This window comes from Engystomops pustulosus, chromosome 2 (assembly GCF_040894005.1).
Source record: "Engystomops pustulosus chromosome 2, aEngPut4.maternal, whole genome shotgun sequence".
NCBI lineage: Eukaryota > Metazoa > Chordata > Amphibia > Anura > Leptodactylidae > Engystomops > Engystomops pustulosus.
In genome coordinates, this window is record NC_092412.1 from 87,441,069 (window position 1) to 87,457,071 (window position 16,003).

The 16,003-nt window shown below is 40.0% G+C and overlaps 1 protein-coding gene across 1 annotated transcript in view; it reads right to left on the reverse strand.

The window, feature by feature from the left end:
- The window catches only part of UGGT2 (UDP-glucose glycoprotein glucosyltransferase 2), a 209,427-nt gene that overhangs the window by 14,737 nt on the left and 178,687 nt on the right, over nucleotides 1–16,003 (reverse strand). Inside the window, exon 32 of the mRNA XM_072135438.1 lies at nucleotides 12,810–12,908. Within this exon, the coding sequence (XP_071991539.1) occupies nucleotides 12,810–12,908 (99 nt within the window). The remainder of the gene's footprint in view (nucleotides 1–12,809; nucleotides 12,909–16,003) is intronic.

Sequence of the window (16,003 nt, forward strand, 5' to 3'; positions counted from 1 at the left end):
CCTGTTCTACATGATAGAGGAAAATGACCAATTGTGAGGGATCAGAGAGATGACTTCCCCACAAATAGCAGGTCCACCTATGTTGTTCCTATACCACAGAGGACTTCCAGTATTAACTTATCCAATAAGTTGTCCTGTAAGTCCCATTCAAATCCACTGATTCCCATGGGACCACCTGGGCAGCTTATACAGTAACAATTCTATTCCTGAAGTCCAGAATGTCAGTTCTCCACTTATCAGCTGATTCTGCCTACCTCCACACTACAATCAACAGTCATGTGTATAGTGGTGAAGTTAAAATATATTATTGCAGCTGGATTGCTGTTCCCCATAAGCAGAATGAGATGATGAGAGGACTTAAAACATGAATTCTTTCAGGTTTCCCCATCTCTCCTGAAATTTTTTTGGCAGGGTGCATTGACCAGGGCACTGTCATTCCATTGTATTCCATTGTATCAAACTACCACCACCAGCTTTTTTTCATCCAGGATTCACCCGTTTCCCTGAAAAAAAACAACATGCATCTGCCTGTCTTTTTAAAGAAACTTTACTGATCAGACCAGGTAATTTCTTCCATTGTTCTATGGTCAAGTTCTGGTGCTTACATGTAATATGTATTTTCACATAATGAATCAATGAATCACTGGAAGCCTGACACTGTATGTTATACACAACACACATCATTGAGGCTTGCATTCCCACAACCCTTTCCAAAGTTTACTGTTGATCCTTGGATCACTTTATGTTGCATTTGTAGGATTATCTGGCACTTGTCAAAGGTGCTAAGATCTTTGTGTTTGCAAATTTTCCAACTTCTGAGAATTCACTCTTGAGCAGCCTAATATAGCTCTTATCCATTTTAATGTTATGGCTGATCAATGTGCATATGGATGTATCTAAAGAGACACACACAAAGCAATACAATACTGCTAAGTAGCAGCAGGCCTGTATTTCCCAGTACAGTTTTTGCTGCCTCTGTGTTTGAAAATATGGAGCACGTAACAAGGTAAAATTTAACAACAACAATGTGAAGGAGAAAAGATTGAAATATAACTTAATCAGTTTTTGATTAAATGTCTGCATGATGTATTCTGGCATGCCCAATAATATTGTCATTTTACAACACAAGCTCAGCTTATGAATTCATCTTTTTAAGCCACAAAAGATTGGGTGACCTTGAAATGCAAGGCATTCAAGCATATATGCTCATTTCCCTACCTTAACATGGGAGATAATAAATAAATTTTATAACTGAAAGCAACAGCGAGAACTGCTTTCATTGTAGACAGAGGGCAGAGCTTTGCCTGCCACTTTTCTTGCCCTCATTTCAGCTGAAAATTATTCCTTCATATCATAGACAGAAGCAACCTGGTCTTTGCCCAAAAATGTCAATGTAAAAGGCCAAATATGTTCATACAAAATTTACAATCTTTATGCTTTATTGATTTGTAAACTGGTTAATGTATCATGTATGAAATATTTTTAAAATTATGGATAAATAGTAAGTAAAGTGTATATCACTTATAGCGATGGCTGGGCTCATAATTTGGTAAATGGCTGCAAAGTTATAGTTTTTTTTTTAATTGATTTTCAACAGTTTTACAGATATATAAACAATCAAACCCCATCCCAATAAAGCATTTTACAATGAGAGCATCAGGATCACATGGGTGTACAATGAATGAGTCATTATAGAATTATTCACAGTATACATAGTTTTAACACATAGTTATTGGCATCACAATAACCTTATTGTTCATTTTGTTTACATATACCTCCAACCCCGATGCAACGGGGTGCAGCCAATACATAGCGATGATTTTTCTAAACCCATCTTCCAAGTTATATTGATCTAGCAATCCGAACTGTTACTCTGAATACTTTTGTGATTAAATTTAGGACACTTTTCCAGAATCTGCCTAGTTTTCTGCATTCCCACATCATATGCATCATATGGGCACTGCCATGCCACATTTTGGGCATGTATCCTCCCCCCTTAAGCCTACTCTGTGTAGCCGGTGAGGGGTGCGGTAAACTCTATGTATTAAATATAATTGGGACAACCAGTGAGCTTCACAGAGGGATAATAAAGGGACAGCAGACAGAGTATCAGACCATTGTTCCTCCGTTAATGGCTCCAGGTCTTCTTCCCACTTTGCACGTGCTGTCAGAGGGTATTTCTCGTGTTGGGAGTCTAAAAGCGTGCTATATATCCTAGATATATACCCCTTGGTGCCATCCGCACGGTGAGGTCCTCTATCAATTCATGAGTAACCAGGGTCAGGGCTTCAGCCCTATTCTGTACATCTAGGACATGTCTCAACTGCAACTATTGATGAAAACAATCATGTGTAAGAAGAAATTCCTCTCTCAATTGTTCAAAACTTTTTACAGTACCTTCCACGTGTAGCTGATGCAAGCCATGTATACCCCTGTCCTCCCATCTTCAAAAGCCATCCAAGCCCAAAATAGGGTTGTGCCATATGCATGGCTTTTGCCAATGCTTCTGGAGTAGTATGACCATAGGAATGCGGTCAGGTGGTCTGCCCTGTGCTCCCAGTTCTAATATATATAGCGGGGGTCTACCTCCTCCATGTATCTGCAGCAGGAGTTCCGACGAGGAGCGACTGTTAGGGTGAACCCAACCTTTCAGGCCAGGAAATACAACCATGGGTTCGGTGCTGCCAACCCACCCTGATCCTTTGCCCTTTGCAGAAACTCCAACTTAATTCTAGCAGATTTTTTACCCAGATAAGGGTTCTAAATATCTTTTGGATTTTATTAAAAGTACTCAAAGGAATCCACGCTGGGGATAACCACCATTTTGCACAAGTTGGTTCTACCTATCACTGACAAGGGAGGACGACACCAAGTATCTACCTTGACCATGGCTTTTTCCATCAGTGGATCTAGATAGTTACATAATCAAGTACTCTATGTGAAATCCAGATGCCAAGGTACTTGAAAGTGGAAACCGATTGGATCTGATGCAAGTCTAGATCAGATGGTACTGGGTCTAGGGGCATAAGAACTGATTTGTGCCAATTGATCGTAAGTCCAGAATATTGCCCAAATTCTGTTAGTATGCTCATAATTGGGTCAAGAAATCTGCAAATATCTCCTACAAACAGTAACATGTCATCAGCGTATAGCGCTATGCGCTCTTCCCTTGCAGCGTATTGGAAGCCCTGTATGTTTGGGGAAGATCGCACTAGGAAGGCTAAGGATTCTATTGCCAGGGCGAAAAGAAAGGGGGACAGTGGGCACCCCTGTCTGGTACCCCTGTGAAGGGCAAAAAAAGTAGACAGAAGGCCGTTCATTCTAATTTGAGCCCTAGGTGATTTATATGACATTTGTACCCAATTCAAATACCTGGGTCCTTTCTGCTCATTACTGCCCATAGCAAGGGCCATTCGACACTATCGAATGCATTAGCGGCGTCTAGTGATAGTATCGCTCTAACGCCATCTCCCTCCTGCTACATCTGTAAGTTTATGAATAGTCGCCTAAGATTGATGGCTGTTGATTTGCCAGGCATAAAGCCCGTTTGGTCACTATGGACCAGTGCTAGTACTACCCCAATAAGCCTATTGGCCGAGACCTTCGCAATAAGTTTAACATCTGTGCACAGTAATGATATTGTCCTGTATAACTCAGGTAACAGAGGGTCTTTGCCAGGCTTTGGTATTACAACAATAACTGCCTCTTTCATGGAAGTAGGGAGTTCACCTAATTCCTCTGCTGTTTTGATGACCTGTAACAGTTCTGGCAACAGGAGGGACCCATATGTCTTAAATACTTGAGTGTATATTATAAAAAACGAAAAAAAACAGCAGCACAGTCTATCCAATATGCAGAGATAGAGATCCGGGTGCTATCCTTGTACTCTTACCAGTCGAGTCCAAATGTAGACAACAGAAAATGGCAGCACTCCAATTGTGTGAAAAAAGGGTGTTTATTCCATCCTATGCAACGTTTCAGCTGTATCCCAGCCAAGCTTGACAAAGGCTGGGATACAGCTGAAACGTTGCATAGGATGGAATAAACACCCTTTTTTCACACAATTGGAGTGCTGCCATTTTCTGTTGTGTATATATATATATATATATATATATATATATATATATATATATATATATATATATATATATATATATATATACACATACATACATACATACATACATACATAAACACTCACCGGCCACTTTATTAGGTACACCATGCTAGTAACGGGTTGGACCCCCTTTTGCCTTCAGAACTGCCTCAATTCTTCGTGGCATAGATTCAACAAGGTGCTGGAAGCATTCCTCAGAGTTTTTGGTCCATATTGACATGATGGCATCACACGGTTGCCGCAGATTTGTCGGCTGCACATCCATGATCTATTGGATTGAGATCTGGTGACTGTGGATGCCATTTCAGTACAGTGAACTCATTGTCATGTTCTAGAAACCAGTCTGAGATGATTCCAGCTTTATGACATGGCGCATTATCCTGCTGAAAGTAGCCATCAGATGTTGGGTACATTGTGGTCATAAAGGGATGGACATGGTCAGCAACAATACTCAGGTAGGCTGTGGTGTTGCAACGATGCTCAATTGGTACCAAGGGGCCCAAAGAGTGCCAAGAAAATATTTCCCACACCATGACACCACCACCACCAGCCTGAACCGTCGATACAAGGCAGGATGGATCCATGCTTTCAGGTTGTTGATGCCAAATTCTGACCCTACCATCCGAATGTCGCAGCAAAAATCGAGACTCATCAGACCAGGCAACGTTTTTCCAATCTTCTAGTGTCCAATTTCGATGAGCTTGTGCAAATTGTAGCCTCAGTTTCCTGTTCTTAGCTGAAAGGAGTGGCACCCAGTGTGGTCTTCTGCTTCTGTAGCCCATCTGCCTCAAAGTTCGACGTACTGTGCATTCAGAGATGCTCTTCTGCCTACCATGGTTGTAAGGGGTTTCGATTTGAGTCACTGTTGCCTTTCTATCAGCTCGAACCAGTCTGCCCATTCTCCTCTGACCTCTGGCATCAACAAGGCATTTCCACCCACAGAACTGCCACTCACTGGATGTTTTTTCTTTTTCGGACCATTCTCTGTAAACCCTAGAGATGGTTGTGCGTGAAAATCCCAGTAGATCAGCAGCTTCTGAAATACTCAGACCAGCCCTTCTGGCACCAACAACCATGCCACGTTCAAAGGCACTCAAATCACCTTTCTTCCCCATACTGATGCTCGGTTTGAACTGCAGGAGATTGTCTTGACCATGTCTACATGCCTAAATGCACTGAGTTGCCGCCATGTGATTGGCTGATTAGAAATTAAGTGTTAACGAGCAGCTGGACAGGTGTACCTAATAAAGTGGCCGGTGAGTGTATATATATATGTATATATACACACATATACAGAATGCCTGAAAAAAAGCTCTAGTTCAAAGCTCATTTTTTCCCTCAACTCAACTTCTGCATACATTTTCTAAATATGCCAAGAACTTAGCTTCTCTTGTGGTACTTGCTTTATCTTTGAATATTTGTTATTATCTATTGCTCAAAATGAGTCCATAACAGTAGGAATCCATTGCCCAAGGCAGCATTTGAAATGCATGTTAATATAAGGATTTTACAAAGCCTGTTTTACTATATAAAGACATTTCAGTAACACTTCCAAATAAGCAACATAGAATAATCAACACCTTGTACACAAATTGCTCTTTACACCGCCCAACTAAATCTCTGAACATTTCTCAGTCACAGTCACAACTTTCTAATTATTTTCTCATCAATCTGTTCAGAAACTTTTTAACCTTGTACTACCAGTCTGCTCACAATGCCTAAATAGATTGTTTAATTAGGATCATAAACAGGTTGAAATCTAGAAATGATTTGTATATAAAATTTGATGATATTTAAAACTTTATGCCATATCATATTTTGGCTTAAAGGAAATCTACCATCACAATCCATCATGATAAACCAGTGGCACTTACTGATAGATCCAGGCACTGTGCCTGTGGTAATCTTCTTAGATTTGTTCTCCATAGTGTGAGGTAATAGAATCCATTTTTGAATCTGTTCTTCTATCATGTATCTATACAAAGATCCCTGTGAATAGCACCATCCTCCATCTTTCAGTTACATCCTGTAGGCTATTGGAATGTGGGTATGGTCAGTAGATTCCTTTGTCTCAAGAACCTATAAAAACTGTCTGCAACCTAAATAAATTGGAATTCTCTCAAACATGTGAAGGTCTGAGTGATTCACCGAGCAGCTCGTACTATACAATGATTTGGAACCACACATCACAGAGATGGGGATATTTCCCTGACAAAACTTGGCGCCTGAACAGGGACATGGGTTTGCATGACGCCTACCGGAGAATTTAGGGATCATCCTTTCAGGACAGACAGACCATGCAGCTGCACAAAAAGGTAAGAAGCTTTTTCTTACAAAATTGCTCTGTCTCTCCTTGTTTGGATTGTTCCACGTCCGGTGAGTGGCATGCCTATATTGCCCATTCCAAAGAATCTTGTTAGTTTATTTGAAAACTCCATGTGATGTGTGGTAGTGTATATGGGTATTGTGTGAGTTTGAACATGTGTGTTTGATAGCGCTATTGTGATACTGTACTGTACTGGTTTTAAGAACGTAACATTCGCTTGAGACAAAGTAGACTGAGTTTGGACAGTCAGACTTTATAAATTTATTTTGTGTGGTAGGATCCAGAGCTGCTTCAAGGAAGGGGACTGCAGTCATTTCTTGACGGGCAAACGGGTTAGGAAAAAAATTACTATATTAAATAAAAGTGGTTAAAACTGCCCCATGGAAGAGTGACTGCGAGTGTGTGCCGGCACTAGAGATATATAGAAAATTATGGGAAAAATTTGCTAGGTAGGATGAGAGGCAATTCAGAGGGAAACCAGTAGTAAGGATATTGAATGAGAAAAAGGCTGTAAAAGGATGTCAGAGAATGTTGGAAAAGTATGCCAAAAGATGGTTGTTTGTATGTTGGTAAATGGAAAGATTCTTAAAAGAACAAAGGCTGGTTGCATGATAATGATATGATGGAAATTGCAAGTAGATAGAAGAAAGTTACAGAGGAAGTGACCAGAGGAGGTTATAAAGAAACAGCCATAGGAAATTGTGTGTTGTATGAGTGTTATGACGATGACGGACAAAAATGTTGGACAGACAAAAGACAAAGACAACATTCAGAAAAGGTTCTGCCTCCACCCTAAAATGTTGGATGAATTGATGTATGGAAACAAAGAAACAGACTGGTGGGAGACATGAGCATGCAATGTGGCACCTAGACCCAACCCCCACACTGGAATATATCCGGTCAGGACTGGATTAGAAAAAGTGCGGGCTCTGCACAGAACAAAGACGTAGTCTTCAGATGTTTCTCCTGTAGGGGGCAGTAGACCAGTGGTATGGGGAATAATGCATTGCCTAAAGATCTTTGGATTTGCATCTCACAGTCTGCTCAGCTGTATTCAGCTGTATTTTTGTAACTTTAGAAGACAACTAAGATATACTACCCAGGGAATAAATGTAGGAGACTTTGCCTGCTTATCTAAGAGTTACCTCTCAGAACTACAAAGTCCAAAAACCCGGGTAGTAACATATTTGTTACGGATTTTGGACTTCTGTGGGGAGAGCTCCTGGACGGTTGTGCAGTCCCAATTGGATTCCCTGAGCTGACCCTTGCCAGATACTGTAGATGTTCTATGAGTTTATTCCATTATACAGTCCTGCAGATTATGGCAAAAATATAAATATGTGTTTTGTCTATATCATGTATAGTGCTTATGGTATTTCATCAGAGTTACCAGATGTGAGGAAAGTCCAGCACACAATTGTGGACATTGTTCATTGTAGGCTTGGACCTGAGAAATGCTGTGATTAATGTTTAAAAACATCAGACATGTAGTGTAAAACTTTATAATACAACTAAAAGTCTGAAGGGTGTGGTCAAAAGTTTTAGCAATTTGTGTAGAATGATACAGTGAAGTTAGATGTTACAATCGTGTGTTAGATTCCTTCTTTGTTCTCCTGCTATGCTGGGACACGTAGTACAACAGACACCACAGGGAGAAGGAGGGGAGTGTCTCAGTGAACACAGGAGGGGGGGGGGGGAGGGGGAGCACATGTTGGTATGTTAAGAGAAGAAAGGAACAATGAGAATGTGTGTTCATTACTGAGGACTGATAATCCTCATGGCAGATTTTGGGTTTGATTCGGTGCAACATCTGTAATTTTAATGTTTTAACCAGGAGTAAAACCTCCCTATGATCCCATACTATTAGTCCTATTCAGCAGCTATGACTGAGATTATTATTAGGAGCTTTTTAGGCAGAAGTTATAACACTCCTAGAAGCCTCCTACGTCACTGGCTCTAGTGATGCTTCTGCCCAGCATGTGTCCCCAGGATGACTCTATAGTTTTATAATTATACAGCATTGATACATTGGTATGGTCCCAAAATTGTGTTTTTTTTTCTGGAGTATATTGTTCACTTTCTATTGTTCTCATTTAAGTTTAAGCCAAGCACCTCAGAGGAGAGGACACAGGCCGGAAGCTCTGCTGATCGTGTGTCACATGACAACCTGGATCCTTCTTGGTTTTGTATCCTACTGCTATAAAAAGCTTCTGTAGTAGTTTTGGACTATCCTGTTACTATTTCACCTCTTCATGACTAGAAACCTTGGTTATAATGTGCCCTCTTTATGATGTATTACATTGAATCCAGCTCCACTACTTTCGCTAGATTCAAAGGGGGGAGACATGAGGTAGACGGCTTGTATTTAAAATTTTCTATTATCTTAATGATTAATGAACCAGTTACCTTTTAATATGTCAAAACTGAATATATCATTAATCTGCATTTTGAGTATTTTGTAGATGGCTTTAGAAACCAGGAATGAGGTTAATTCTACATCAGATGTGCAGCAGTCACACAACATGAGGTAACAGCAGCAGAACCACTCCTGACCTACCTGTCTGTACAGGAGGCGGAGGTGAAGGCACTGATGGAGGGGGGTAAAGTGGCAGAGGGGAAGCATGTGAGTCTTTTGGGATTCCTTATGAGTCCTAATCTCATATAGTAAGTATATCAACAAGTATGAGACTTTGAAATAGCTGATAGAGGCCTTAGTGTTACAATAAAGGTCCATCCTAGAAGGTAAAACCTATAAAGCTCTAACACATGAAGTGACCATACTGGTTACTAGAAAGCCTAGGGGAAAGGAGCCTGGATCAGTACAGTCCGTGACCCTCGCTGGCCCAGTAGGGTTATCTATACTCCTGTCTATATAGAAACAGGCTTCACAGGTGAGGAAGCAAGACTGGAGTAAACTGGGACCCCATGGATGGAGGGTGGACTATGACAAAAAGGTGACAAGCAATGTCTGCCAAGGGCCCTTTAAACTATGATGGTTCAGTGCACCCACAGGGTGAGGCACCAGTCTAAGACTCTATATGCTCCGTGGTGGATAAGTATTGAGTATCACTTAGATTCACTTTTGCTACTGTCCATTTACACAAGTATGTTTATATATGCTTAGTACAATGTAGGGAGAGTAGTGAAAACCCTCATATATACACTCCGAAGCCCCTTTACCCCTTCCAGAGGTTGCAGATTGGCTAAGTACAGCTACCAAAGGTAAGTAGCTACGAACATGTGCTTATGTGTGTGGACCTCTTTTCTGGGTAATCTGAACCCTATCCTGTAACTAAAGCAACTGTAATGACCACAGCCAGGGATCGAGGAATATGTTATTCCACTTATTCTAGAGACTAAAGTAATAATCCCTATTGGGGCAGTAATGTAGTTGACGAGAGCTCTAGGGATTAAAAAGTCTTTTCACCTACTGAGGTTGTTTTTAGAATTGCCCCATGGATGAACATATACTTCCCTAAGGTTGTCCAGAGGTGTCATAGAGAATTGGTGGGGTGTCCAAAAACCTGCAGATATATTTTTTTCTTAGGTGCATAACCAAGTATCTGTTTCAGTTCCAGAACCTAAAGTAGCTAGAGCAGAGGACCTGCACCCAGGTGATGAGATGGTCCTGATGTGACACCTGAGAGTCTTTTGAAAGTCATCCCAAGTACCTCTGACACATCAACATGTAGAAACTACAACGAGACTGCGACAGCTGAAGAAGAATGGTGCTGGACCCAGAGACTACAGAACATGAATCTGTGTAGCTCGATGCTGCTATGGACATTACCACTCCTACTACAGTGTGTGCGCCGCATACCATGTCTAATAGTACTCAGGGGTTGGTAGGCTGACATGTATAAGGATATACACCAATAGGATGTAGAGATTCTACCCTTTACAATGGATTTACATGAATTGTGTTGTGATGTAATGTTCAGGATGCTCAGGAGGGAAGCAGGTGAAGTGTTAGATAAGTCCTGGATGTGTGATTAGCACATGTCAATGTACCACCTGAGCAGTACCTGAAATTATTCACAAAAAGGGAGGAATTGTGAGGGAATAGAATCCATTTTTGAATCTGTTCTTCTATCATGTATCTATACAAAGATCCCTGTGAATAGCACCATCCTCCATCTTTCAGCTACATCCTGAAGGCTATTGGAATGTGGGTATGGTCAGTAGATTCCTTTGTCTCAAGAACCTATAAAAACTGTCTGCAACCTAAATAAATTGGAATTCTCTCAAACATGTGAAGGTCTGAGTGATTCACCGAGCAGCTCGTACTATACAATGATTTGGAACCACACATCACAGAGATGGGGATATTTCCCTGACAATAGGCTCCTTCCTTTTAAAATTAACTCTTAAAATTATGCTAATAAATCTGAAGGGCTTCTGGGATGTGTTACCAGAGCCCTTCCATGATGTAGCTCCACAGGCTGTTACACTGTACTACTACTTGCTACTCCTTCCCCAAACCCACTGTGATGTGGAGCTATGTTCATTTTCATTTTAGAAAAAAAGATGCTAGCAACAGTAACACTCAAAGAAATCAGTCATACAGTCATAAGCGTGGCATTCAAGGGGATCTGTAACCAGAGACCTCCCCAATGTCCCCACAGATAATTAATGTGATGAACACACTCGGGAAAGACAGCTGGCAAGGAACCAGTTAAAGTTAATATAAGTTATCATTTGATCCACAAATGACAGAATTTGATAAAAGCAGTCTGGGGATATGCTATTGTCTGTGGGGTAGGCTAAAAAATGGTTTCTGGTGACAGGTTCCTTTTAACATACTAACTGAGGCTTGTCGAATCCTGTGTTTTTCCCATTTGTCTAAGCTTTGCAGGTTGTGACACAAGATGACCACTGCTGGGAAGATGGATTACTGTCTTGTTGAATGTTTTTTCACTTTTACTAATTCTTTCTCACAGTAGATTGATAAACTTAAATCCATTTGGAAATGGCTCTATAACCCTTTACAGTTTGATTGAAAACAACAATTACTAATTTAAAGATTATTGCTGTCATTCCTTCTTGGGATTATGTGAACAGACACTTGAATGCCCTGGACAAGTAAACTTACTGGTTTCTGATCAATTAAAAATGGCATTTGAAAAGCTCATTCTGGCTGCTACCCAACCTCTTAATTCCTATGAAAGCAGTAAGGGTATATATACATTTTCACAAATTGCTTATGCATATTCCCCAGCTTTTGATGGGTAAATAATAACCTAGTATATATTTATATCATGTCCTGCTGTTCATATGAGATTGTATTTTCAATATTTTAAAACAAAAAAGATTTATAAAATGTTCTGACCTCATTATCATTATCATTCTTTTTAGCAAATCTTTTTGTCTCTGGTGGAGATTTTTGCAGTTTGCACACTGAGTTAAAAATATTCATTTTAGTTAGCTATCATAGATATTAACACTGCATTTGTTAAAGGAAATCTACAACAATGATGCAGTGCTTCTAAACCAAGCACAATTTTTGCATGATCCGCCTGAAACAGGATCCGTTCTTTTTGCTTCTAATCGCTTAGTTTTTGAGAAAAACATCTTGAAAAATTATGCAAATCAGCCTTTTTATTTAGTGAATCAAAATATATATTTATCTATGCTGTACAATTTATGAATATATTCAGAAATATTGAAAATAGTATAGTATATTTTGGGTTCCCAGTGTAATACATTTTTGACAAGTCACACGGCAAGTCACAGTGTGGCAAGTTGTGAGGGGTATATATTATTTAGTAGCACAGTTTGCGTCATAGTTGTTATCAATGGATAGCAATTTCTAGAGTAATAAGTCATGGCTGGGAGAAGTCATCATTACTTTATGAGTAGATAAGAATTTCACTCACCTGTGCAAAGTCTAGAGAAAATAGAACAGGACTGACTAGGCTACATGCAAAAAGCGGTACCTAAAACGGATTTGTACAGCAAGTCCATTCTATTTCAACCTGATGACAGCCCTAGTGTTCAGTACATAAAAATACCTCTATATACTTATGTATGGAACATGGTATAGATATCTGCAGTTTATTCATTGATAATATATATTTATGTAGGCAGTATTTTACATAGGTTTAATTGTGAATGATCCAATAACACTTGACTGCTTACAACATGGGACCATTACATTTTCTCTTTTTTAGGCATCAGAAAAGCTAGAATTGGCCCAGCACATGCCCAAAGGTTTTAGTTAATCTGGTAATATGTATTTAAGCATACATGTGCATCATGTAATAAGATATTACAATGAGGACTTTGTCATTAGCTTGATATTTGAATCCAATGTCCCAAAATCTTTGTCCTACTGGTTAAACATTATATGACACACAATTTCCTCACCTTAGGAACCGTTCATATAGATGTCCAGACGCAACAGAGAAGATATTTAAAACATCAGTTTTCTTTTCTTTTGGCTCTGTCCCTGTTGCTCCTGTAAAGCTGAATAATACAATATTAATTAAATCCAAGTAGAACCCAAGTCATAGACAATAGAGAAAAACACAGGGAAAAAGTCAAACATATAAATGTATATCAAGCACAAACTGTTGAGAGCCTAATAGAGAAGGACAGAACATAGTTATTTTAATCATACCTATGAAAGAAAAACTGCAGAGAGTCTTGCTGTTTGAGGGAAGGGGGTCTACCATTTGCTTCTATGCAATATGAACCAAACATACCTTGAGAATGCTGTAGTTACACCGATGCAGAAGCATATCTTGTTTAAACCCTAAACTGAGTGGTTTTTCTGAAAAAAAAAATTATAAAATTATGATGAGGTTCTATCGCTCCTGTGGCTGTCCAGGCGCTTCTCCTCTTACCCTAATTATGGACTGCTTTAGAGGACACTGTATTCACTGTGCTGTCCCTTACAGGCAGAAGTAATCAATCGCAGCACCATCCCCCCCCCGCTGCTGTGTATGAATCTATGAATTATCCAGCTCAGGTTGATTAGTCCTGTCTGGAAAAGTTCAGGCAGCTCCGAGAAACATGGCAGCCAGTATGCACCCAGCTTTCCCAAGGTCCTGAATTTTATGCTTGTTTTTTGAGAAAAGCCTCTCAGATCAGGGATTTAACAAGATATGTTTCTGCATCAGTGTTCCCTGGATCTGTTTGGTTCACAATGCATAAAAACAAATGGTAGATTTCATATAAGCCTAAATCTTTTACTGTTTCCTCAGCATTCTTTGTTTGCAAGCTCCTAAAGATGACCTTACATAATGCCACGTTAAATGTAACCTCTCAGTGGCATACATACTTGCATCAGATGGCAAAATATGGAAAATGCATGGCTAGTGTGTGTGCTGCATCTGCTGACATGCTGCATCCTCCTAATATACAGGTGAGAAACACAGACATCAGCTACACATGAATCTGACATGTTCTGCTGTAACATGGCTGCCTGGAGCTGCTGTATCTCTCCTAAACACACACATGCACACACAGGCTGCAGGGGGCGTGGCCACCAGCACCAGGAAGCACAGCATTATACAGCCTCACATCACTATACAGGCTGTCAGTCATGCACTGGGGGTGTGGCTGTACCTCCCACTCATGAATAGAGTGGACAGCTTGAATATGCTAATGCTTCATTGGACATTTCACAGGTCATTTACATACAGCTTTAGGACCTCATTGCTTAGGTTTACAGGCATGTAGAGGGACAATGAAGGGATAGATGCAATGCTCTCTAATGGCAGTTTATGAAAATATATTTAGTTTAGGGGGGTTATTTTGCATGACGGGTTCTCTTTAAGCCTTTATTTCAAAGCTGCAATCTTCTTGATTCACAAACACAAATTATTGAATGCTATGTTAAAGCTGCTGCCTGTTCCTACAAGATAGCTAGCTCAGATTATACTTAACTTTCATCCCCTTTTACCTCTCTTCTGTTAGTGGACTCCTACACACTTTTAAAAAGAGTTTGGAGGCTGCAATAAACACAAGACTTTCCTACCTAACAATGTTTTTCCAAACACAGATGAAATCAGTGAAGAAAAAGTATAGGGAGGAGCATATTCCAACTAGTCTATAAGTACACTTTGAAGTAACAATCCCATAAAAGTATTTTCGTGATCCTAGGTAGAAAGGTACACTGTTTAAATTGTAGTGGCTGTAATCTATTTGCCCGTTGCTGTCATGGTGCGGTATCTACTCCCTTCTGATCCTCATCTGTGCTGTACTGGAATGGCACAAAATCAGAGGTCTAAGAAAAGATACACCAGAATTATTATTTCATGGGGAGTACAGGTTTTTCTTTTAAAAGATTTGTCAGCATCAGCACTCGGGACAGAATTCTGATTCTAGAACTAGACTGCTGCGTGCAAAATGCGTGCATGTCCAATGTTTTTCATCATACATCGATGCAAATCTATCAAAAGGCAGCATGCACTACTGAGTTGTGTATGAAACTTCTCTGTTGAAGTCAATGGGTACACGAAAAGAAACAGACAACAATCAGATATCATCCCAATGTGGCTATGAGATGCTGAAGAGAAAGAAGGCAGGAGCCAAGAGCACTGAAAATCAGATGGGAAACTCTGACTCAACTTGGAGGACACTAGGACTACAAAAATGGATAGTTGGATAGTACTAGGACAAAAATTACATTGATATTGGACGATTTCTGTGACCAAAAATTTATGATTTGACACTTCCTGTATGGGCAACTGGCCTAAGGCTTCCAGGCTTTTCCTTATAATGGAACTGTGGCAAGCTTTCTAATAAAGAATAGAGGTAATGTTTTACTTTAACTGTGCAGTAAAAGTAAAAGACTATGAAAAAATATAGAACTTGCTATCAAGTTCTATAACTTGAATATCAGACCACTAGGTCACTAGGTAGTACAATGGGGCACCTTTACTTACCCGCCCAGAGGAGTTCACGGAAGGTGCATTGTCTGACAATCATGCACTGTGCCACTATTAACTAAGATCGTGCACCCAATATATCCTGCATGTGTCGCTTCCCCGCTCAGGTCCAATGGAGTTCACCTTCTTCTTCCCGGTGTATGTAAGTGCTTGATTTTGCGACACAATTTGAAAGTTAAATCCCACACTCAGTCCAAATCAGTTGGATCATCCGACGACCCACCCCCTGATTTCTGTCGCATGAAAGCGAGTGCAGCTGTGCCAAAATTCGTTCGCGTGCAACCCAATCCCGTTAAATACCGGTCACAGCCGTGCAAAACCCAAAAATGTTGGAAAGTCCGATGAAAGTGCATTTGCGAACCCTTAGTAAATAAGCCCCAATGTGCCTAGCAAAATCAAGCTCTTCTACGGCTTAGTAATGGCTTTTGGAAAGTGAACTCAAAAATGTAAATAAAAAAATTAGCTGCATCTCCAAAGAGTTAAACAGACATATCTTAAATGCCCAATTTTTAAATTTTCGCACTGCTAGTTCTCTACAATGTGCCCTCTATTGTACTAAACCTATACACACTATATTGAGATACAATTCTTTGAGATGCAGCGGGGCACCTGTATTTTTGCATTCGGCACACTTATGTGTTCTTATGTGTTTCAGTCTGTTTTATT